At 53.4% G+C, this 24,629-nt stretch overlaps 1 protein-coding gene and 1 long non-coding RNA gene across 2 annotated transcripts in view; both read right to left on the bottom strand.

Annotated features, from left to right (window-relative positions):
* Positions 1 to 24,629, bottom strand: part of LOC118539195 (uncharacterized) — a 122,675-nt gene that overhangs the window by 30,486 nt on the left and 67,560 nt on the right. The window lies entirely within an intron of this gene.
* On the bottom strand, positions 15,690 to 17,674 carry KCNF1 (potassium voltage-gated channel modifier subfamily F member 1). The gene has a single exon (XM_036097563.2). The coding sequence runs from the start codon at positions 17,493 to 17,495 to the stop codon at positions 16,011 to 16,013; it is 1,485 nt and encodes a 494-aa protein (XP_035953456.1). The 5' UTR covers positions 17,496 to 17,674; the 3' UTR covers positions 15,690 to 16,010.

The following is a 24,629-nucleotide window of genomic DNA, read 5'->3' as shown; positions in this document are numbered from 1 at the left end:
CTCAGACACTGAAAAGACCCCACTTCCACCCACCGTACTCCTCCAAGTTCAGGCTCCACAAAAATGATTTCAACTTCTACTTCCTGAACGTCTGCACACGAGAGCAGTGGCAGACAAGACCACAGCCAATACTGAACAGGAGCAATCAGAAAAGAAAGAATTCCTGGAAATAAAGAGTCATAATTCTAAAAAATAGTCGGACAATTAGAAGAACAATAAAATGGGCTTAGCTGAGCAGCAAATCAATAATATAGATGATAAAGCCAAGAAAATCTTCAAACATGGGGCAGAAAGGCAAAAGAGAACAGAGCTACCCATGCCACAGACACAAAAACAAAGTCACTATTAACACACGTGTAGAATTGATCTTCACTTTTTTTCTGAATATTTTATTTATCTGAGACAGAGAGAGCAGGAGTGGAGGGGAGGAGCAGAGGGAGAAGGAGAAGCAGACTCCCCACTGAGCAGGGAGCCCGGCAAAGAGCTTAATCCCAGGGTCCTGGGATCATGACCTGAGCCGAAGGCAGATGCTTAACTGACTGAGCCACCCAGGTGCCCCTGATCCTCACTTTGTAATATGAGTCTTTGAAGAAAAAAAAACCAGCAGAAATGCAGGAGAAAACATAAAGCAATAATGGAAGTGAATTTCTCTGGGCTAAAGAACGTCTTGAGTTTCCAAATTACAAGTCTACCAGGCGTTGAACAGGAAAAGCTTAAAAAGATGCATACTTTCTAGGTAAAATTTCATGTCCTGAAAGAACTTCAGAATTCCAAAGATATAGAAAAATCCTAAAAGCCTCAACAGTGAAAAATCAAATGACCTGTAAAAGATGAAAAAAGCAGCTGTCTTCAAGCGAATCCGCCCTGCAGGTGTCGTCCAGCCCAACCGTCAATCTGTTGATTGAAATCCAAACAGACACGGACTAGAGTTTACCATCCATACGTCTACCCTGAAAGATACATCCAAGGATATGTCTCCAGCAAAGACAAAAAAGGGACCCAAGAAAGAGGATGACATAGCAGGCAAGAAACTAAAAATTATACTCCGCTCCCAGGGATGCAGCCTGAACAAAGATCACGGGACGATGACTGGGTCACAAACCTCGAGAGCAGATGCACCAAGCCAGGCAGAAAACTGGAAGGCTCTGGAAAGAACGCCTCCAACAGGAAAAGCACATTCATCTTCAGCAAATACTGTGGCGAAGAACCGGACAATCCCAGTGATAACAAGAAGGCAAATCAAAACATGACATTTAAAAAAATTGTGCACTGCCCCCCTTCACCTGTTGACATCAGATCCCATCTTCCTGTCTACATCCGCGATGAAGATTTGTCACATAAGCATGATATTGAAAATGCTGGCTATTGGTTTAAATTTGTTTAGAATCAGTTGATGGTCAAAGCACAGAATTAATTACGCAGCACAGAGTACATGGTTTAAAGCTTAGCAATGCACAAACGAGAAGCCTGGGGGCCCGGGGGGGAGGCGGGGAAGGCGGAGGGAAACATGAGAACCTAATCTCACTTCTACATCGGGGGGAGTCAGGAGATACTGATGGATCTGCCGCGTTGAGGAGAAGTTTATTACGTGAAGCACTAAAGGTAACTACAGAAGAAGTAAAAATTTTAAAATGTGACTGGCAGAGATTGGGGTTGCTGGGAAGCGATATTCACAGAAATAAGCTAACATGTCTCATTTCCTTGTGAAGGATAAATTCTTTCATTCATTCACCACATATTTATTAAGCACTTATTATGTGCTTGGCCCTGTGCTGTGTTCTGGGAGTTTGGAGGTAAGTAAAATCCCAGTCCCTGTCCTCAAAGAGCTGGCAGTCTAGTGGGGAAGACAGATGTTAATTGTATAAATAAAAATCACACAAGTAAAGGTAAAATTGCAAATGTGTTGCGTGTACAAAGAGAGGCATGTGGTGCAGTAAGAGTATAGCTTGGAGGCATGTGATCCAGACATGGAAATCAAGGAAAGATCCTACAGTCGGGCAGCAATGAGAAACTAAGTAAGCAAGCAGAGGTGAGAAAGCAGAGGGAGTAAGCAGCATGTGCAAAGGCCCTGTGGCAGGAGGACGCGAAAGCCTGAAAGAAGACCAAGAGCCTAGAGGATACAGCAAAGAAAGAGCAGGCGGTGGAGGTGAGGCTGCAAGGTAGGGAGGGAGGGGATGCACAGCCCGGTGGGCCAGGGGAAGGGTTTGGGTCATTACTATGTTCTGTTCCAAATAATTGAATAAGGTAGGTATTCCAGCTTGTTCTATGAGGCCGATATAAGCCTGATACCAGCTTTTCCAGGGAAAAGGATGGCACAAAACCAGAAAACTGAAGGCCAGCCTCACTTGTGAATATGGAGCTAATAGTCTTAAATAAAATTAGCAAGTGAAATCTGGCCGTAAATTAAGAGAAAAATGCCTTATGACCATATAGGTTTTATTCCAAGAATGCCAGAGTGTGTAACCACTAGGAAATCATTTAATTATTACATCTCCACATTAATACATTAAAGAAATGGAAAATATACAAAAGCATCTCATTTCAGTAGATCTGAAGAGGTATTCAGTGAAATTTGTAAGTTTATTCCTAACTTTTAAACATCGTTTTAAAAGCGAGGAGAAGGGGCGCCTGGGTGGCTCAGATGGTTAAGCGTCTGCCTTCGGCTCAGGTCATGATCCCAGGGTCCTGGGATCGAGCCCCGCATCGAGCTCCCTGCTTGGCAGGGAGCCTGCTTCTCCCTCTCCCTCTACTGTTCCCCCTGCTTGTGCTCTCTCACTCTCTCTATCAAATAAATAAATAAAATCTTTAAAAAAAATAAAAATAAAAGCGAGGAGAAGAGTGAAACTTTCTTAACTGGATCGAGGACATCAAGCAGTCAGACAGCAAACATCACCAAGAGAAGAATGCTGGAACCCACCCCATGCCAGAGATCAACCAAGACAAAATAGGGCTTAACTTTATGGAACTGCCCTTCTTTGCAGATAAACTAATTTTTAAGACTTATAAATTTAAAAAAAAGCAAGTGAAAAATCCTCAGAACTAATCAGAGAGTTCAGACAAATGGTCTCACAGTGTGGGCCCTGGACCAGCAGCATCGGCGGCTCTGGGAACTTGCTAGAAATGCAGATGCTCAGGCTGGTCTCCAGAACCTGCTGAGTCAGAACTCAGGCTGGGAAGGGGAGCAGTATGTCTTTTAACAAACCATCAAGGTGATTCCGATGGATGCTAGACATTCGAGAACCATTGTTTTAAGGCACTGGAGTATAAGAAAAGAATCCCATTTAAGAACCACATATAAATCCATAGTTAAAAAAAAGAATCTCTTCACAACACAGCAGATATCATGATACGTCCCTGCATTCTCCAGGTTAGGGGTGTGTGTGTGTGTTTGAACAGCTTTATTGGGATATAATTCACATACCATATATTCACCCACTTGAAGTATACAATTCAATGGTTTTTAGTACGTTCACAGCTATCTCCAACTAACGCCACAGTCGATTTTAGAACATTTTCATCACCCCCCAAATAAACACTTAGCCTCAGCGGTCACTCCCTCTGCTCCCATCTGCCATCCAGCTCAGCCCTGGACGACCATTAGTCTACTTTCTGACTCTATAGACTCGCTTCTCCCAGACTCTTCGTGTAAATGGACTCACACACTCCGTGGCCTTGTGTGCCCGGCTTCTCTCACGTCACGTCATGTTTTCGAGGTTCTTCCATGCTGTATCATGTGTTAGCACTTCGTTCCTTTGGATGGCCAGGCAATACTCCGCTGCATGGAGAGCCCGTATTTTGTTTATCAGTCGAGGATCGTTTTCCTCCAGTGGAAGAAGGAGCTGAACCTGGGAGCCGTGCCTGGGGGTTGAGTTTGAGTCCAGGCTCCGAATTATCCTGGACAAGTCTCTCGCCCCTTTGAGGGTCAGTTTTCCCATCGTGAAAGGGGATGACTGCCCTGCCCAGGGACCCAGCCTGCTTTGCAGGCCCTCCAGGGAGCCTTGAGTCAGAGTGCCTGGGGTGACTGTGGGCTGAGAGGCATATCCGGATTTACAAGAAGTGGAACCACATCCAGTAGCATCTGATGGAGAAGCCAGAGGCAGCTACTCAGAACCCGTGGGGGGATGGCACCCCAAATCCGGAGCAGGAGGGACTCCCCTATCTGGTCTCCTCAGAGTCTGAGGGAGAACAAACAAAAACACTTGATCCCTCAGGCCTGTCCAAGCCCAGGATGACAGGAAGACAGATCCTAAAACGGAAGCCCTAGGTCCTGCTGGCCCCGTTCCAGCGCCAGGCGCCTGCCCTCCAGGAGTCCCCGCCTGGCAGGCAGACACAGGACAGGCCACCGGGGAGGGTGAAGGCGCCGTGGATGTGCGAGAGCAGGAGGACAGCATGGAGGGCAGCCAGGGGAGCAGGGATTGGCCAGGAAGCTGTCCTAAGGAAGGGGACGTCCAAGCCAATGCTGGGGGGGCATCTAACTGGAGATGAGCTGGCAAGTGGGGGGCAAGCCCTCCAAGCCAGGCCCCTAGAGTTAAGAGAACAGAGGGAAAGAGCCCAGGACATTTACAGAAGTGGTTCTCAGCCTGGGTGACTGTGCCCCCAGGGGACATTTGGCAATGTCTGGAGACATGTCTTGGTTGTCACAACTAGGGGGTGGGAATGGGGGGAGCAGGGGTAGAGGTTAGAGTTGCTGTTAAACATCCTACAATGCACAGGACAGCTCCCCACAATTGAGAATCATCTGGTCCAAGGTGTGGCGAGTGCTGTGCTCGAGAAAGCCTGAGCTCAAGCTTCAGATGGTTGTGACCATGCGAAGGTCAGGACAGGAGGTGCAGGTGACGGAGGCTGGGAGCTGCCCTGAAGAGCCTGGATTTTCTCCCAGACTAATGGGGAGCCATAGAAGGTGTTAGGCAGAGGGGTGATACCTCTGCTCTGTGTTCAGATGCATCTTTTGGGCCCCGGAATGGAGAATGGACAGAGGGTCCTCTGATGCTACCAAACTGGCATGAAATCAGACCTCCTTTGTTAAAGGTAGGACCTGGGATACCAGAGACCTGCTGATCAGAACGGGTGAGTGTTCTTCTCCCCGACAGATTCCCGTCAGGCAGTGTGTGCACTACCCTCAGACCGGGTGCCCACAGGGCAGAGGCAGGGCCTGGAACTACAGATGGGGGCTTCCCAAATCCGTCCTGGCTCTGGTCACTCGGGGACAAGCGCAGCCCCCTGCCCAGGGCTGCACAGGCCCCATCGGTGCTCGGCTGTTGACAAAACCCGTTTTTCTTTGCCATCGGCCTCCCAGGGCTGTTGGGCTCAGCTGAGTGCCTCAGGGACCCGCTCTGAGGGGAACTAGCTCCCATCCCTCCCTGCTCCAAGCCGGCCAGGTCCCCCCACAAAGCCTCTGCTCACCCACCTGCTCACTACCTTACTCACTCCACAGACACTTGCATCCTGGGCGGGGCTGCTCTGGGCTTAGGCTCTGTCAGAACCCCGTCTCCCTTAAATGCTTGGTAGGCTTCCTGTCAATTCCGTGATATAGGGAGGTGAGTCACAACTCCTGTTCTGGAGGAGCTCACAGCCAGGAGGGGAGGCGTGGCAGCAGTGACAAGATGAGGCCGGTGTTCCGAGGAAGGGAGGCCAAGGAACTCAGAGGTGAACAGCACACCTAGACTGTGTTATCAGGGAGGGCTGCTAGGAGGAGGTGACCCAGAGGATGTGCCTCGTAGGCCACGGAGGAGGTAATCAGGCAGAGATGGGGCAGTTCTCCTGTGTTCCCGCAGAAGGGGAGGGAGAATTAGAGACTGCCCAGAGGTGAGAGGAAAGGTGGGGGTGGGGGTGGGGCTGGGCAGTGGCCATTAGTCCAGGGTAGTGGGCGCCCTGGCCACCTCTGCTCGGCACCCTCCCCTCCTCCTTGCTGCAGCCCTCCTCTACCAGGGATTGTTTCAGGAACCCAGGCCTATGCCAGCCAGGGCATGGCCATCCCCTAACCACAGGGATGACCCAGTTCTAGCCAGCGAGAAGCAACAGGGGTGTTTGTTAGGGACAAATTCGTGACTGAGATTCATACTAGCAGAGAAGAGCTGAGAGTTGCTAAAAGAAATCAGAAGGGGCACGCCACTAGCTTGACACCCCCACAGTGAGAGTCCCCAACCATGTCCTAGGAAGCCAGGGGCCAATGACCAAGTGGCCTGGGGGCTGGGAAGAGCTGGTGCTTTGCCACATCATGTAATTGGTTAGTGGCCCACATAACGGGCCAGTGGGAATGGGGCGGCCATGAAGCCAAGTTTCGGGGTGGTAAGCAGAGACAGAGCCTGCAGCCAGGAGAGAGGGGTTTCCCCCCGAAACAGGCTCAACAAGATCTATGTATCTGACCGTGGACCACAGAATGGACCGGAGCCCACGAGGCAGGGAAGAGGGAGGATGTCCAGGAGGCCCTAAGCCTGGCTGACGGCAGCCTGGTCCCCTCGGCACGGGAAACAGAGCCCGGGCCCCACCTCGGCACCTGCTGCAGGGGGGACCCCCGCAACCACCTTGGAGGACCACAGTCGTGGGGGAGTCTCCCAAGAGCAGACTAGGGACAGTGGGCTGAGGTTATTTCCCCAAGTGCAAAGCTCAGAACCTGGTTGGTCCCGAGTAGCGCTGCCGGATCAGCGGCTATGAAGAGTCCTACAGGCCTGTGACAGCTCAGCTGACCACCTCGCAAACGAGAGCTTCTTACTGTCGTTGTCCTGCTCTCTCTCCAGTACTGTGGACTTCGGGTGTGTGGGCAACAGATGACTTACCTCTGGCCACAGGTCACCAAACTACGAGGCTCCGTGTCCACACCTGCGGGGCGTGGAGGCATTTCGTAAAGGCCTGCTGGGCCCGGGCTGGACACGGTGGCGAGTTGTGCCTTTGGGTGTCTGGCTCTAAGAGGGAGCTATCTGAATGTCATGTATATGGCCCGGAACACTCCAGCCCGATCACAGTAGCCCCCTCCTGTGTCAGTGAGGGCTGCAGTAACCCAGGCCTCAGCAAATGACCTTCCCCTGACCACAAGAATGGATCCAACAATGGGCATAGGACCCAATTTAGGCCACTGAAAAGAGGATAAGGGGATATCTGCTGGGAGCTTCTGGGAAAGTTTTCTTTATTCTGTCAGCCTCTTCTCCTAGAGGTGAGCATATAGCTGTTGCAACCATCCTGCTATCGGAGGATAGGGCCCACACTTGGAGGAGGCGGAGCTGGGACAACTGCAGGGAAAGCCAGGCCCCTGGGTCAAGCCAAGCCTGAAGTCCACTTGCCCTTAGCCTAAAGCACAATCCTATTGTTTCAGTCGGCGTGGTTCAGGTTTCCTGGTCACTTGTAGCCCAGAGCATCCCACTGGATGGCCTGTGTGAGAGTGGAACAGAGAGGGAATGGAGAGGAGCAAGCCATACTGCTCATCCTAGAGGCCTCAAAGGGACAACAAGGAATTTGGACCTCACCTCATGGGAGGAGGGGGGAAGGAGGAGGTTAAGCAAGGTGACACTTATTGAATCAGCAGTTTTGGCAAATGACTTCGTTGCACCAAAAATGGATTTCAGGGCCAAGACTGGGAGCAGGGGACAAGTGAGTGGTCTTTTATAGTAAACAGGCCATGGTGGATGCAGCTGCGGCCCGCTGGCTGCCCCTCTCCTCGGTTCACCAGACCCCCGAGGTGCCGTTTTCTTCAAGGGTTGCTGGCTTTGGGAGTGAGGGCAGCAGGGGGCTCAACTTGTATTCTGAGTATTGCTTCAGAACATTCTCTGGGAGGAATATGGCTTCCCAGCCAGACCCGAAGCTCTAGACCACTGGAAGCAGAGAGGGGACGAGGGTCTAGGGTGTCACCTGCCCATCTCCCACATGTGATCCCACCTCCCACAGGCTCCCTGCACCGAGCCGATGTACCCATTTTGAAGGGAGGTTCCCCTAGGAGCGGCAGAAACAGCGTGGCCTGTGGGCTGGGCCGTGGCCCCCACTTCACCCACCAGGCCCTGAGCTGGGCTCTGTTCTGGGAAACTCTGCTATAAACCTCTCACTGTTTACAGTAGAGCTCAGAGGGTGCTGGCTTTCCTCTCCGAAAAGCCATGAGTGCGGGAGCAAGCAAGGCCTTGGGGATCACCCGGGGCGCCCAGTGGACACAGCCCTGTGGACTCCGCCCCGCGTGTGTGGCAGGCTGAGGGCCCCTCCATCCCTGGGCTGGGCAGGGGGCCAGGCACAAGAATGGCCTCGGCAGAGTCGTCCCCGCTGGGCTGGCGCTCACGGTGACTCCCACATTAGGGCTTTCTGACCAAAACACCTTCCAGCTTCCTCAGCGAGGATTCAATTAAGTGCTTGCTCATTCGGTGTAAACACTTAGCACTCTGTGCGGGGCAGGCGCAACGCGGGCCACAGCCAGAGAGTAAGACGCTGTGATATTGTGATTTATTATAAGAAATATATGTATTTGGTCTTCGTCCCCATTTCTGGCAGAGCTCCTAAAACCGTTGGAGTTTCCTAAGCCATGAGAGCAGCAGAGGTTCTTTTGTTATGGTATGGAGGGGACTTCTGGACCTCACTGAGGACAGGGTGGGTTGCTAGTGGAGCAAGCAAGAGGTTGGAACATTCAGTCCCACCCCGGGGAGAGGAGAGGGGCTCCAAGTTGAGTTCAAGCACCAATGGCCAGTGAGTTAATCAAGCATGCCTATCTAATAAAGCCTCCATCTAAACCCCCAAAGACAAGGTTTTGAGAGCTTTCAGGTTGGTGAACACGTGGAGATTTGGGGCAGGCTCAGAGAGGGCCTGGGAGCTCGGCACCTTACCCTGACCCCGCCCTAAGCAGCTCTTCCACCTGGCTGTTCCTGAATTCTGTCCTTTTGAAATAAACCTGTAATCTAATAAGGAAAGTGTTTCTCTGAGTTCTGTGAACCTCTTTAGCAAATGAATCCAACCCAAGGACGGGGTGGGGGGAACCTCTGATTTATAGCCAGCGGGTCGGAGGCCGGTGACAGCCTGGACGTGTGACTGGCATCCTGAGTTCACGGAGGCTGCTGGAACCTCCCGTCGACCAACCGCTGGTACAGGCAGTCTTGTAGGACCGAACCCTAACCTGTGGAATCTGATGCTATCTCCGGGCAGATAGTGCGGGAATTGTGTTAAAGTGTAGACACCCAGCTGGTGCCCCAGAGAATTGTCAAGTTGGGGAGCCCCCCTCCCCTACACTGGAAACTGATGATCTGTCCCCACCGCCAAGAGACAAGACAAGCCCCTATAGAATCTAAGGAAGAGAAGGTCAGGGCGCCTGGTGGCTCAGTCAGTTAAGCGTCTGCCTTCAGCTCAGGTCATGATCCTCGGGTTCTGGGATCGAGCCCCGCATCGGGCTCCCTGCTCAGCGGGAAGCCTGCTTCTCCCTCTCCCTCTGCTGCTCCCCCTGCTTGTGCTCTCTCTCTCTCTCTCTCTGTCAAATAAATAGATAAAATCTTAAAAGAAAAAAAAAGAGAAGGTCTGGGTCTGGCCAGGAGTCTGGCCACCCACAGCACCGTGCTGCGCACAGAGCAGGTGACAGTAAGTTTATCCCCTATTTTATTATGCACCCACTGTGTGCTGGGCACTGCTCTAGGTGCCAGGAGGGAGACAAACCTGCCCCCGGGGGCCCACAGCACAGGTCACTCGCTGTCCCACAGGCAACAGTGCGAGGCGCAGACAGTGGGGGCCTCCGTCCCCAGGGAGGGGCTTCGGTCCTGGCCCAGCCACCCTGCCACCTTTAGTGGGAAATTGGACAAGGGGCTTAAGCTTTCCCAGCTTCAGTTTTCTGGAAAATGTGCCACATGCTGGGCACAGAGTGGGTTATCCGGAGAGACTTGTCCCTGCCAGCCCACCCCTGCCTGTGCTCTGGGCAGCAGCTGAGGAGGGTATTTGGGGTCCCCTGTCAGCCACGTTCCCTGCCTGTCTGATCCAGGAGCAGGACGTGGTTGGTGCTCCTCAGGATGGACAGTCATTGTTGGCTGGGAACCAGGTCTCGGGAAGGCAGGGAGCTGGAGTGGGAAGGAGGGGCTTCGGGGCGAACCAGGACGCCTAGGGTCTTCCTTTCATTTAGAAGGCAGGAGCGGATGTATTTTTGCATGCGAACACATCCACACATGCAGACACACGGACACACGGACACACACACACTGTCTGGCACTTCCATCATGTGCTCCCAGGTCTGTGAGAAGTAGAAGCAGGTAGAGCCCTCATTCTGGCTATGAACTTTAAAAGGTGAAGATGTGGGGCGCCTGGGTGGCTCAGTCAGTTAAGCGTTTGCCTTCCACTCAGGTCATGATCTCACGGTTGTGGGATCAAGCCCCGCATCGGGCTCTGTGCTCCGTGCGGAGTCTGCTTCAGATTCTCTCTACTTCTCCTCTCACTTGCTCTCTCTCTCTCGAATAAATAAATAAAATCTTTATAAATAAATAAATAAAACCTCAGTTTTGACGCTTGGCCCAAACCCGTGGCCAGGAGTGGATGGGGAGCGGACAGAGAGGGAGGTGCGCATGGAGACAGGATCGGGGGTCTGGCTCTGGCGATGGTCTATTTTGCCCGGTTTGGAGTGAGGTGGTTGACTCGGGAGTCTCTCCAGCACGGTTGCTGCCCCTCTCTGGGCCACGTAGGAGGCAGCGTTAGCTGGGAGCAGGGAAGAGGGCCTTTCATCCTGGTCTGGAAGCAGGGGTAGTGGAAAGCTGCAAGGGCCGTAGGGACAACAGGAGTCCCCTGCTCAGAGGAGGGAGTACAGAGGCGCCAGAGTTTGGGATCCGGGTCTGGTGCAGTGGAGGGGGCTGGGGGTCGGGGCAGTGGGAGATGAAGCTGCAGAGAGACTCTGGAGCCTGCCCTGAAAGGCCTCGAGTGCCATGCTACTAGTCTGGGGCAGGGGAGGCACCACCAGGAGGGAGAGGGAGGGCTCTGCTCCCACCTCCCATACCCACTCAGGTGCAAGAGGCAGACCTGTGGTCCTGGAGGCTCCAGTGCACCTGTGAGCTGGCTGGGCCTCCCCTGAGGCCTCCACTCTAAGGCCAGGTCAGCCCCAGCCCTCCAGATCCAGCGAGGAGCCAGACTATATGGCAGGGACAAGGCGCCTGGCTTCAAAGCCCGGGTCCCGACCGCTTCGCCAACACGTGCGCCCGCAGACACTGGCCCGTGTGTTCACACCTGCGCCTCCTCCCCGAGCTGGGCTGCCACCGCAGCAAGCCCGGGTCCCGTGTGCCCAGCCAAGCCTTGTCAAGAGGCATCGCGCTGTGTTTGGGGAGAAGCCACGTGCCCACTGGCAGGTGGTCGCCGGCAGACGCCCACGGGGGGAGGCTCTCTCCCTCCCAGCGAGCCCGACGGAAGGGCGGCAGTGGTGGGGAGAGATGCCGCTCTGCAGGCTGGCGGGCACCCCGCCTGAGCTGGACTCCCCCGCGGACCTCCCTTCAGCGGCGTGACCGCACGCGTGTCATCCGCCACAGGACCAGCCACACCTTCCTGGCCGGTTGTCGAGAGAGGGAAATAAGGTCACACTGACGGCCGCCCTGGCTCCCGGTCCGGCTGGCCGACCGTGGCAGTAAAACGACGGAGCGCAGTCCCCTAATCTTTGCTTCTGTTTCTTTCCTTTTTGGAAACCCAGAGCATCCCTGTAGCTGCGTCCCGGGCTGCTACGAGGGGAGAAAAGCCTTGCAGGGGGGCTTCCACCTCAGATTAGGGGTACAGCTGAAATCCGCTTACAAATCTGCTGCTACATACGTCCCTGCGAGCGCGGTGCACAGAGCCTGCTTGTCTCCGGCTGGAAGGTGGGAGGCCTTTCTGGAAACACCTGCCCCATGTTTCCCAGGAGATGTCAGGAGGCATTTGCGGGGCAGCGGAGAGGACTGGGCCTGGCTGGGGCTTAGGAGGAGCAGGCAGCCCCTTCCCTGCCTGGGCCAGGGGCAGGCAAGGGCCCCCCTGCCTCCCAAGCATCCCCCGCCCTGGCCCATCATCCGCCGGAACTCCCCCGTTAGCAGGACCCCCTTTAAATCCGGCAATGTGCACCCATTCCTGAAACCCCGGGCAATTGCTAGAGTCTTACCTGCCTGTCAGGGTTTCTTGGGAAGTGTGTGTGAAAGAATTTCAGGTCTTGCCATTTTCACAGATTTTTTCCCCCATTTTCTGGGTATTTTGTTTCATTGTTTTCGGTGGTACCTCCAGACCCCAGATGGCAGGTTTTATGCTCCAGACACCTCCTACCATTGCCAACATGGATCTTGAACGGTGCATGGTCCAAGCATCTGGTCCAAAGCTGCCTGCTCAAGGAAATGTGTTTTCCTTCTCAATCTTTCCTTAAAAAAACACCACCGCCAGAACCAGTCCATCTGGAATGTGGCTTTCCAAGAGATCAGATGACAGCATCTTGCACCATTAGGAAGCTCGGGGGCAAACACTAGGTGGGAGTCTCTGGGGCCCTGAGCTCTGATGGAGACTGCGAGAGCACCCTGGCCTGGCTGTGGGTAAGGGTAGGCTGCAGGCCATGGGCACAGCTCCTACGTCGGCCACCAAGGAGTGGCACACGGCCACCAGCCTGTTGCCTCTGCTCTCTGGGCCTCAGTTCCCTTATCTGTAAAACTGAGGATAATTAATTCACTGCATGATTTGTTTTTACACACACACACACACACACACACAGACTTGCACTCACAATTCTGTTTTCAAAATGGCACAATGCTCTCAACATTGTGAGAACAAAGGGGCCCCTCAATCTGGCGGTGAGCTGCAGGCCTTTAATGAATTCCCCCTCACTCGACTGCACAGGATTTGGTACCACATTTCCCCATCAGTTCATTGGAGGAGAGCCGGACTAGACGATGCCTACTTTCCTTTTAACTTGGATATTCTGCGATTCCATGAAACATATTTTTCTTTCTTTCTCTCTCAGAAACTAACGAGGCCCAAGAAGTTTGTCAGAATCACCCAAGTCAGAGAAGGGAGGGGGAGACTGGCTTGCAAAGCAGGAGCCGGGGTTTGCAGAGAACCCGGTGTAGGAAGCCAGGACTTGGGGATTCTCAGAAGGAAAGAAAGGAAGGCCGCTCTGACCCCCGGGGACACCGAGAGGGACCCAAGTCCCGCCCCCTCAGAAGAGGGCCCCCTGCTCCTGGGTCTTTGCTCATGATGTTCCTGGGTTTTGCACAGCTCCCTCTGCTTCTGGGAGAACTCCTACTCATTCTTCAAGGCCCAAGAAGTCTCATTTCCCACACCCAGGGTTGGTGCGCTGTCGCTGTACAGGGCCAGATGAGAGATAGTTTGGGCTCTGAGGGCCAGGTGATCTCCTTCGCAACTACTCACCTCCGCCCTTGAGCCAGAGACAATCTGAGAAATGGGCTTGGCTCTGTCCCACTAAGACTTTATTTGAATTTCAGATATTTTTCATGTGTCACAAAACGTTATTCTTTCTCCAATTATTTTTTTTAACCACTTAAAAGTGTAAAAGGCCTTGTTAGCTCATGGGCTGCACAGATGGCAGGCTACATCTGGGGCCCAGGCCATAGCTTGCCTGCTCCTGTTCTGGCCTCAGGACCAGCCCGGGGTTCCTGGAAGGTAGTGGCTGTACGTGGGGGTTTGTTGGAAATGCGGGATTTCAGGGGCCCGGGCAGATCTACTGATTCTGCATTTTAGCAAGAGCTCCAGGTGACTCGTGTGCACTTGAAAGTTTTTTAAAAATTCTCATGCCTGGGTGTCACCCTAGGATTCTCATGTAGCGGGTGTGGGTGCCGGCTGCCCACCAGGATTTTGTAGAGCTCCCAGGCAGTTCTAATGTACCCTGCAAAGATTCCCCAGGGAGAGAAGGCTGCCCCTCCGCTTTGGCTCCCACAGCCGCCTGGCCACTCCTCCACAACCAGCCTGTCCCCCTCTGAGCTCCTCTGACACTGGGACACCATCTAATCCTAATTCATGGTTCTCAGACAAATCCTCATCCTCTCCTCCTTCCAGTAGATGAGCTGGACTCCGAGATGCTTTTCTAGCTATAAAGACACTCTCCCCTTACCCCCAGGTGAACCAAAGAGAAAGCACCTCCTGATCCGGGGTCCCCCTGGCCTCTCCCCAACCAGGAACTTTTCTCCCACTTAGGCTCCAGAACCCCCATTGAGCCAAGGCCCACACAGACCAAGCAACAACCCCCTTCTCCCCACCCTTCCACCTCCACTGAGTCCCACAGTCCCAGCCCCACCTCCTTCCTCTACCTCCCTTGGTCCCCTGACCCAATATTTCCCTGGCGAAACGTGAGGGGAGGGGCCCACAATATTGGCTCAGGGCCTTGCTCCCCACAGGGATGGCCCTGACTCTCTCGAGGCCTCCCTTCCAAGTCCCCTTACCACAGGGCAGCCTCCCACCCCCTGGAGTCCTCAACACTACACGCCCTAGGCTTTGAAATCCTGGAAGGAGCCCAGAGAAACCATCCCTCTGCATGCCTGTAGGTAAACCAGGGCTCAGAGGAGAGGAAAGACTGGGGGGATCACCGACCCTACTCCCCGACCATGGCTCATCAGCTGCCTCAGCCGGGGAAGGAAGAACAGAGCTCTGGGGCTCCTGGAAGATAGACAGCCAGGGAGAAGGGCCTGCCAGGACCAAGTCTGTCCAAGGGGAATGCCTTTGATTACGAACAGCATGGCAGAGCCCTGTCCCCTCCCCTTGCTGCTGCGCAAACCCAGCCCCGGCCTTGGAGGCCAGAGTAGACAGCTATGGGATTTGCCTCCCTCTCAGCACACGGTCATAGGGGTGGCTGTCATTTACTGAGCAGCTACCATGTGCCAGGCACTGTGTTAAGCACCATGGGTCTCTGAGATCATTTTAACAGCCCCCCTTAATGAATGATCACAATGAGGATCGGAGAGGTTGATCAACAGGCCTGAGACCACACAGCTAAAGGAGTGGTGGGGGAGAGAAAAGTGCTAAAGAAAAATGCGAGAAAAGTATTTGAGCTGGAGGACATCTCAGAGATATCTTCCTCATTCCCTGGGCTGCAAACCCAAGTCTGTCTGTCTCTGTTCCTCTGGGATTCATAGACCAGGCTGGAAGTGGGCCACCCGGGCACACTCAGGTTTGCCCATTCAGCTGATACGGCGGAGGTCCTGGTTCTAGAAGGAAGGATGGGCTGGAGGACAGGCACACCCACCCTGAGGAAGCTCAGCTCTTCTCCTGGTCTACAGACCTTCCCTCCCTTGTGGGCCCAAGCGCACGCCTCTGTCCCAAGCCCACCTCAAAGCAAAGAGAATGCACGGGCTTTGGGATCTTTACACCTGGGACCGAATCCCTGCTCTGTGTGGTCCCGGGCCTCAGTTTCTTCATCTGTCAAATGGGGATACCTATCTAGCAGGGTTGCTGGAAGGAATGGAAAGAAGTTGTGAAAAGGGCCTCCCACAGGTGATAAATAAGCAGTAACCATGCCACTCCGTGTTTCTAGCTTCGTGAACTCTTCCCCTCCTGGGAGCAAGCTTTTCCTCAGAAGGAAACAGAAGGAAGGAGTCGCCGGCACAGAGCCTCCTGGAATGTGGCAAGGCTCCTTGGCGCCGAACCCTGTGTATGAACCCTTCTTTAATTAGCTCTCAACTAAAAATAGCCCCCCCCCCCCGGGCTGCACACCTACTTGCCGGCCTGGCAGTGCGTGCACCCGAGCCATGTCTGAGGGGTGGGCTATCGGGGGCCAAGCCAGCCTGGGACAGAACCTACAACACAGGTGGGTGCACAGAGCAGGAGGCTTTATTGAAGGAGATACAGAACCAGGCAAGGGCTCCTGCCATCAGCCAGACCATGGCCTCCGTCACCCCACACTGCCCGCGACTCCTGGACACCCCTCTCTCCCCACGGGCTCCTGACTGCCGGCAACATAAAGGGGTCTTACCCAGCCTCACCAGAGGTGCCCAAGGGGGCCTTCAGAGTTCTGTTCAGGAGACGGTTGAGGGGACAAAGGACAGCCCCTCCCAGGAAGTCATGGACAGGCCCATCACACCTGTCCATCCGTCCACTGGCCGAGTCCATCTGTGCCCGGAAGACCCTCGTCACTTGCAACTCTGGAGCCGGGTCCTGTGGTGCTTCTCCTCGGTCAGGAGAGGGATGAAGGTGTCGCTGTGGGAGATCTTCAGCCGGCTGCTCCAGCTCGGCCCCTCCTCCCCGACGGGCTCTGGCGGGAGGCTGTCCAGGTCACTGCGGGAGCACCCCACTTTGCCCTCGGCCGCACTGCTCGAGTTGAGCTCCATCAGCTCCAGCTCGTGCTTGGCGGCTGTCTCCAGGACCCGCTGCTTGTTGTAGTACCTGACGAAGTTGTTGATAATAGGGTGGATGGGCAGCGCGATGGCAATGACCCCGCACAAGAAGCTGATGGCCGCGTTGAGCTTGCCCAGGGTGGTCTTGGGGTAGATGTCACCGTAGCCAACGGTCGTCATGGTGATGATGGCCCACCAGAAGGACTGGGGGATGCTCTTAAACAGGGTCTCGGGGTGGCTCTGCTCCATGGTGTAGCCCAGGGCCGAGAAGACAAAGATGCCCACCGCCAGATACATGAGCAGCAGCCCCAGTTCCTTGAAGCTGCGCTTGAGGGCGTAGGTGAGGGTCTGCAGGCCCGACGAGTGGCGGGCCAGCTTGAAGATGCGGGCGATACGCATGATCCGCAGGGCCTGCACGGCCTGCTGCACGTTGGTCAGCTCCATCATGCGGGCGCCCAGGTGCGTGAGCGTGAGGCTCACGTAGAAGGGCAGGATGGCCAGCACGTCCACGATGTTCATGAAGGACAGGGCGAAGTGCAGCTTGTTGGGCGAGGAGAGCAGGCGCAGCAGGTACTCCAGCGTGAACCAGCCGATGCACGCCGTCTCCACGTTCTCCAGCGTCGGGTGCTCCACGCGGTTGCCGTCGGCGTCCAGCACCTGCAGCTCGGGGATGGTGCCCATGCACATGACCACCGACGAGATGAGGATGAGCAGGAAGGACAGCACGGCCACCACCCGCGCCGGGCACGACGACTCGGGCTTCTCCAGGAACTTCCAGACGCACTTCTGGCAGCGCCGCCAGCGGCCCTCGGCCGAGTCCACGCCCAGGTCGTCCAGGATGAGCTGCACGCGGCGCGCGATCTCCTCCAGCTCCTCGCGCTTCTCGCTCAGGTGGCTCTTGCAGCAGTCGTCCAGGAACTTGAGGTCCACCTTCCAGAAGTCCATCTCGTTCTTGAAGCAGATGGGGCAGATGCCCTTCTTCATGTGGACCTCCCCAAAATAGTACACCTCGATGACACACTTGAAGGCGTCCGGGTCCCTGTCGAAGTAGAATTCGCGCTTCCCGGGGTCATAGTCGTCGCACAGGGAGAAGATGGTGTCGTAGCCCCCCGCCAAGCAGCCCATGAGCTCGGCCAGCCGGGTCTCCGGGTACTGGCTGAGGAGGTCCCCGTACAGCACCTGCCGCACGCCCCCCACGTTGACGACGATCTCGATGTCGTCGCCGGCCCGGGAGTCCTGGCTGCCCGGCTCCGGGAGGCTGCGCTCCGCGGCCGCGTCCATCCTCCCGGCGAGCGCCCGCTCAGCCTCGGCTCCGCGCCCCGCCGCCGCCACCAGCCGCCGCCAGCCGCCGCCAGCCGCCGCGGGTCCGGGGGGTCCCAGCCGCGCGCCGCCCTCGGGGAAGCCCGCCGGCGCCCGCCTGCCTGGAGGGGCGCTCACAGCGGGCGGCAGGCGGCAGGGGCGCGCCGCGGGGGGGGCATGCACCCGGCGGCGGGGCTCCGGCCGGGCATGCGGGCGCCGGGGCGCGCCGGCGGGGCGGGGGCTGGGGGGCTCTGGCGGCCGCCGGCCTCGCCCTGCGCACTCACCCCCGCTCCCGGGCGGCGCGACCCGCCGCTTCGGCTCGGCCTCCTGCGGGACCGGGGTCCCCTCTTGGGCGGCGGTCCTCCGCCCCCCGGGGCGCGCAGGCAGCGGCGGGCAGGTCCCCGAGACGCGCGGGTCCCCGCGGGCGCCTCCCGCGCGGGACGAGTCGCCGAGCCGCCGGACCCACGCAGTCCGCCGAGATGTGCGGAGCGCGAACTTGGGCTTGCTTTGCCCGAGCCCTTTCTAAACACAATAGGAATTCCAGCCTGACGTCAAGAGCTTTTCAAACTGTACCCTCTTCTGGTGAAATTCTGCAAGGCACGCGCGGCAGCTGCGGGGAACGGGTTAACCCTTGGGCGGACCGGCCCAGCTGCCGCCGCCGCCTCCGCCACCGCCCGCCCCTCCCGGGCGCAGAGGGTCACCGGGGGGGGGGGGGGGGGGGGGGCCGGAGTTCAGGCTTTAAAGCGGCTGGCGGCTCAGGCTGGAAAGTTTCTCTCCCGGCTGTGTAGAGAAGACCGATGGCGAAAGAACACGGCTGGCTGCCTGTTGCTCGGCAGGAATACGTGCCCAGGAAAGCCCCTTCCGAGGCTGCTCCCGCCTGCGTCCCTGGTGCCTCCTCGTCTCAGACTCCCACCCATCCTGCCTGGTCCTTGAAGGTTCCCTACGCCCCCTAAGGCTGCCCGGCTGTTGGCGGCACCTTTTCGCCTTCACAGTGTAGGACATCCAGGGCAGCCCCTGTAGGAGAGAAAGGACTTGCCCAAGGTCACACAGTGCAATGGAAGTAGAGCCCAGTTGGGCCACCACTCCATCCAGAGAGCTTCCTGCAGTCCTGGCCGTTGGATCCACGCCGGGTTAGCAGGTTGAAATTCTGCCTTGAAGGCCTTGCTGTCCACCACTTCCTATTTCTCTGCAGCCCACCACCACCACTAGCTTCCAGAGCCCGTGCAACCCCACGCTCCTGCCTCCCCATTCCCCATTCTGTCGCCAAGGCCTGCCTGCCCTTCCCACACCCTCCCCTCTCTTCGGGGCTTGTGGCCACAGCTGTCTTTCAGCGGCTCACATGCCCGAACCATTGCACTAGCCTGCAGCATGATCTACACTGCAAATTATTGAGCCTCATCTGTGACTTGGAGACTGTGTTTAAAAAAAATATTCTAGGGCCGCCTGGGTGGCTCAGATGGTTAAGCATCTGCCTTCGGCTCAGGTCACAATCTCCAGGTCCTGGGATCGAGACCCAGGTGGGGCTCCCAGCTCAGCGGGGAGTCTGTTTCTCCCTCTGCCTCTCCCCCTGCTTGTGCTCTTTCTCTCTCTCAAATGAATAAATAAAATCTAAAAAAAAAAAAAAATTCTAGGGGCGCCTGGGTGGCTCAGTCAGTTAATGGTCTGCCTTTGGCTCAGGTCATGATCCCAGGGTCCTGGGATGGAGCCACACATCTCTAGCTGCCTGCTCAATGGGGAGCCTGCTTCTCCCTCTCCCTCTGTCTGCCACTCCCCCTGCTTGTGCTCTCTCTCTCTCTGTCAAGTAAATAAATAAAATCTTAAAAAAATATATTCTAGAGGGAGAGGTGACTAGGCAAGCACAGAGGATTTTTAGGGCAGTGAAACTATTCTGACGATATATCGTAATGGTGGATACGTATACATTTGGCAAACCCACAGAATGTACAACAGCAAGAATGAACACCAATGTAAACTATGGACTTGCGGTGATAATGCTGTGTCACCGTAGGTTTCGTGGATTGTAATAAATGTGCCACTCTGGTGGGGGCTACTGGTAGTGGGGAAAGCTGGGTGTGTGCAGAGCAGGGGGTATGCAGGAACTCTCTGTACTTTCTGCTCAATTTTTCTGTGTCCCTAAAACTGCTCTGAAAAAATAAAGTGTATTAAAAATATATTCTGTAGACTCATCAGCAGGGAAATGCAAATCAAAACCACAATGAGATCTCACCTCACACCTGTCAGAATAGCTAAAATCAAAACCACGAGAAACAATAGGTGTTGGCGAGGATGTGGAGAAAAGGGAACCCTCGTGCATGGTTGGTGGGAATGCAAGCCGGTGCAGCTACTATGGAAATTTTTTGAGGGGTCCTCAAAAAATTAAAAATAGAGCTACCTTATGATTCAGTAATTGCACTACTGGGTATTTACCCAAAGAATATGAAAACACAAATTTGAAAAGATGCATGCACCCCTATATTGAGAGCAGCATTATCTACAACAGCTAAATTATGGAAGCAGTCCAAGTGTCCATTGACTGATAAATGGATAAAGAAGATATGGTATATCTATACGATGGAATATGACTCAGCCATAAAAAAGAATGAAATCTTGCCATTTGCAGCAACAAAGATGGAGCTAGAGAGTATAATGCAAAGTGAAGTTAAGTCAGTCAGAGAAAGACAAATACCACACAATTTCAGTCATATGTGGAATTTAAGAAACAAAACAAATGAACAAAGAGAAAAAAAGAGACAAACAGAAAACCAGATTCTTAACTATAGAGAACAAACTGGTGAGGCGGGTGGGAGGATGGGTGAAATAGGTGTTGGAAATAAGGATAAATGACCACTGAGTAGTATACAGAATTGTTGAATCACTATATTGTATGCCTGAAACTAAAATAACTTACTGTTAACTATACTGGAATTAAAATTTACACACACACACATTCTATAGGCTAGGTTTTTTTAACCTTAAGTTTCTACGCACTAATGGATCATGAAATCCATTTGCTGGGTCATTCATTTTCTTTAATGAGCTAGAATAAAAAGGAAGATATTAGACTACATCACACAAAATAAGTATTGTTTGGTGAAATTTCTTTTTACAAATTTATTTCCTTTCCATTTAAAATCAGCCTGCAACCTGTTACTACAGAGTAAGAAGTTGAGATTCAGAAAGGTTGAGTAATAATAATATTTATTTTAGGTGCACCATGAGCCAAGTGCTTTCTGAGCGCTTTGCACTTGGCTCATTTAATTCCCATATGCAACTCTCTGAGGAAATAAGATGTCAGGTAACCCACCAAGATCACTCAACCTGGGGGCCTCAAAGTCAGGGGTCTGAACCCCCATAGGATGCTGTGATAGCCCACGTGCTTCCCCTCGCATATTCTGGTCATACAACTAGTAACCGTGGAGCTGAGCTTTGAGCTGAGGCCTGCTTGGCACTAAGGCCAAATCTCTGTCCCATGTAGTACAGCACGCTCCCTCCTACACACACCCCATATTCGTGTTCCAATCTCTACTCATATGACTGCACTTCTCAGTTGCTCCCTTATTAACCTGCAGCATTACCTTCAAATTGCATCTTAGTGTAAGCTTAATGGGCTTTAAAACACCCATTCATTTATTCAAATATTTATTAAGCTCCAATGGAAAGCACACACATACACCCTCCACCCTCGGTGTGGGAGCTGGGTGCATACTCTAGTAGAGAATATGTTTTTTGTAACTAATAATTCGTTTGCAGTAATTGGTGTAGCTGAAAGGTATGTGCAAGGAGTGGTGGTTCCTGAATTTCCCTACAGGGGGCGATGAGGGGTGGCCCCCTTCCCGGAAATTCTGGGAAGAGGTTGGAAGAGGAAGACGCTGCATTTGCTTAGGGCCTTTGCTTGGCTTAGGGGTGCATGTAGGGTGTGGTGGTGATCCCTCAGGCAGGTAGAGTCCCCCCAACCCCAGCCACCTTTCGGTATGGTCTCTAGGTCCAAGATGCTGTCAGAGCACAGGTGTTCCCTCTGGCCAGAAGCCAAAGCTTGGAGGAGGGGAGAGGCGAGGCAGGCACCCAAACCCTGCTGTGTGGGAAGCAGCCCCAGCATCTCAGAGAAGGGAGCAGAAAGAAGGCTGCATGCACTCACCCCTCCAAACCTTCAAGCCCCACGCCCCAGCCTCTAAACCTCCTTCGCAAAGCCTCGAAAGCTTCAGGGCCTTGGCTGCCAACAGGCCCGAGCACAGAATGCCCTCCCCTTCTCACCCCACCAAGCCTGACGCACCACCCCCCACCCAGGGCGCTGTCCACGCACCTGGCCTGGGAGGCACTTGCAGGTGAGGTTTATGGGTTCTTCCCCACTGGGTGCTCTCCCCAGGCCTGTACCACCGCCTCTACCAGGGGCTGAATTGTGTCTCCCCACCCCCCAAATTCATATGTTGAAACTTTAACCCCCAACTGTATTTGGAGATGGGGTCTTTCGGGACACAATTAAGGTAAAAAAAAGTGAGGCCCTAATCTAATAAGATTATTGTCCTTTTAAGAAAAGACACCAGAGATATCCCTCCCTCTTCACACACAGAGGAAAACTATGTGAAGACCTAGAAGGTGGCCATCTACAAGCCAGGAAGGGAGTCCTCACTAGAATCAGTAACAGGACCTTGATCTTGGACTTCCACCTGCCAGAAGGGTTTTGTTACGACAACACAAGCTGACCAAGACATGCTTCCTGCTCCCTCACACCTGCCACGTCTTCCCTAGCCCTCCCCCATCGCCACAGCTCCAGCACGGTGCTTCCTCATTCGACCCCTAGACCCTGTCTAGGGTTTTTGCGCAGGGTTAGATTGGAATGCCATAGGTTAAAAAAAAAAATCCATTGCTGTCTCCTCATCAAAGGTCACTGATGTGTAGAAACTTGAGCAGGAGGCTAGATCCATCAAGAATTTGCTGAAGGACCAAACCAGGGGGAAGAAGTCTGGATTTTTTGGCTAAAAACAGAAAGTGTCGTGCTGTGGTATATTCAGTCCTGCATAGGACTGCTATTAGAATTGTACATTTCGTGATATCAAGGGGGGTGGGGAACACGAAACCTTCCATCAGGCACAAGAATCAGCGACAATTTTGACTCATGTAGCCTTTCCATTTAAATAGGGACAGGGAAAAAAACCCCACAGTCTATTCTATAAAAAATCATACAGTGATTGTCTGAGCTATAGTTTTCTTTATTAAATATGTATTTTTTTAAATTTGTTGAACAATAACATTTTGGGCTACGGAATGCTCAATTTCCATGGCACTAATTAAAACCAGCACATGTGTATCTAAGTGATTTGTCTAGACAACGAATGATGCAAGCTGTAATCTACTCCCTTTTTATGGAATAATCAGTTCTGTTCAGTTGAAATTTCTTTGTATTTAGCTGAATTTAATAATACCTTTCATTAGGATTCACTTCTGTACTCCATTGGAAATTTACACTTCATTGTTGGCTGTGCACCTATCTGTTCAGTGAGCTGCCCCTGGGGCCCCAAAGAATTGATTGACCAGAAACCCACCAACTCCTGTCTGAATAAACTGTCCCTGGGAGTCCAGTGCAGGAGGCTGGCTGGGTGGGAGGGGTGTTGAATCGAGAAGAGGGGTGGAAGAGAGAATGATGTAAAACTGAATCATCGGGAAATGTCAGTTTTGTCCCGGCTCCTGAGCTGCTTTTTTCTTTTCTATGCCTCAGTTTTTTCATCTGCAAAATGGAACTTTCCTTCCTGAGTGCAAGATTTTATAAGGAACAAGCAAAATAATGGGTGTGAATGGGCTTCATGAGCTATAAGATGCTGAACATGTGAAGGCAAAGGGGGGAAGAAGGTAGGGACTTGGACTTCTTGGGTGCCAGTCCCGCTGTGGGCATGTGCCTTTGCACCCTCACACCTCCGCCTCTCTGGCTCCATTCACTGTGAGTCATCCAGCTCAGGTCGTGAGTGGGAGGACTGTGCACATGACAGGGCCACCACACGTCCCAGATATGTACAAAGATGTCAGAGATGCTTGGCAAGGACAGCTGCCCTAGCCGCTGGCAGGTAGTACCCCCTCTGGGCCTGAGATTAGGTTGCTTTGACTTTCTTAAAAGAAAAGCACATTTAGAAAACAGACAATGGGACTCTCATGCTTCAGGCCCCACCAGTTCAGAGTAGAGCAGTCCCCAGGAGAGGGGTGGATGTTGTTTGCTTTTGAACTTGCTTTTAAAGCACACTGGGAGTATAAAAGAAAACTCTTTTTTTAAAGATTTATTTATTTGAGAGAGAGCACATGTGTGGGGGGAAGGAGAGAGGGAGAAGGAGAGAGAGAGAAAATTCCAAGCAGACTCCCTGCTGAGTGCAAAGCCCGATGCAGGGGTGGCGTTGGGGAGCTAGAGCCCACAACCCATGAGATCAAGACCTGAGCCGAAATCACGAGTCAGATGCTTAACCAATTGAGCCACCCAGGCTCCCTGAAAACTCTTTTAAAAACAAGTGCTTCATGGGGCGCCTGGGTGGCTCAGTCGTTAAGCGTCTGCCTTCGGCTCAGGTCATGATCTCAGGTCCTGGGATCGAGCCCCGCATCGGGCTCCTTGCTCTGCGGGAAGCCTGCTTCTCCCTCCCCCACTCCCCCTGCTTGTGTTCCCTCTCTTGCTGTGTCTCTCTCTGTCAAATAAATAAATAAAATCTAAAAAAAAAAATAAAAATAAATAAAAAAATAAAAACAAGTGCTTCAGTATTTTCCTTTTCTTTAATTGCAAAATTAACATATACTCATTGTAAAAATTTGAAAAATGGGAAACCCCATATTTGCATTCCCCAACTTCCTATTCCCCAGAGGTCAGTTTTGTACATAGCATATTAGTTTTCTGTTCTTGTGTAATGAATTACCACAAACTTGGCAGTTTAAAATGACAAACATTTATTATCTTATAGATTCCATGAGTCTTGCTGAGGCTTAGCTGGGTCCTTTGCTCAAGGTCTCACAAGGCTGCAAAGTGTTGGCTGGAGCTGGGGTCTTGTCTGAAGCTCAGGTCCCTCTTCCCTGCTCATGTGGCAAAATTTCCTGAAACTATAGGACTCATGGAGGCTTAATCTTCTTTGAGGCCAGCAGCAGAACCTC

This window comes from Halichoerus grypus, chromosome 10 (assembly GCF_964656455.1).
Source record: "Halichoerus grypus chromosome 10, mHalGry1.hap1.1, whole genome shotgun sequence".
In the NCBI taxonomy this organism is placed as follows: Eukaryota; Metazoa; Chordata; class Mammalia; order Carnivora; family Phocidae; genus Halichoerus; species Halichoerus grypus.
The sequence above is the reverse complement of the archived record's forward strand: the minus strand, read 5'-3'. Positions and strand labels throughout refer to the sequence as shown.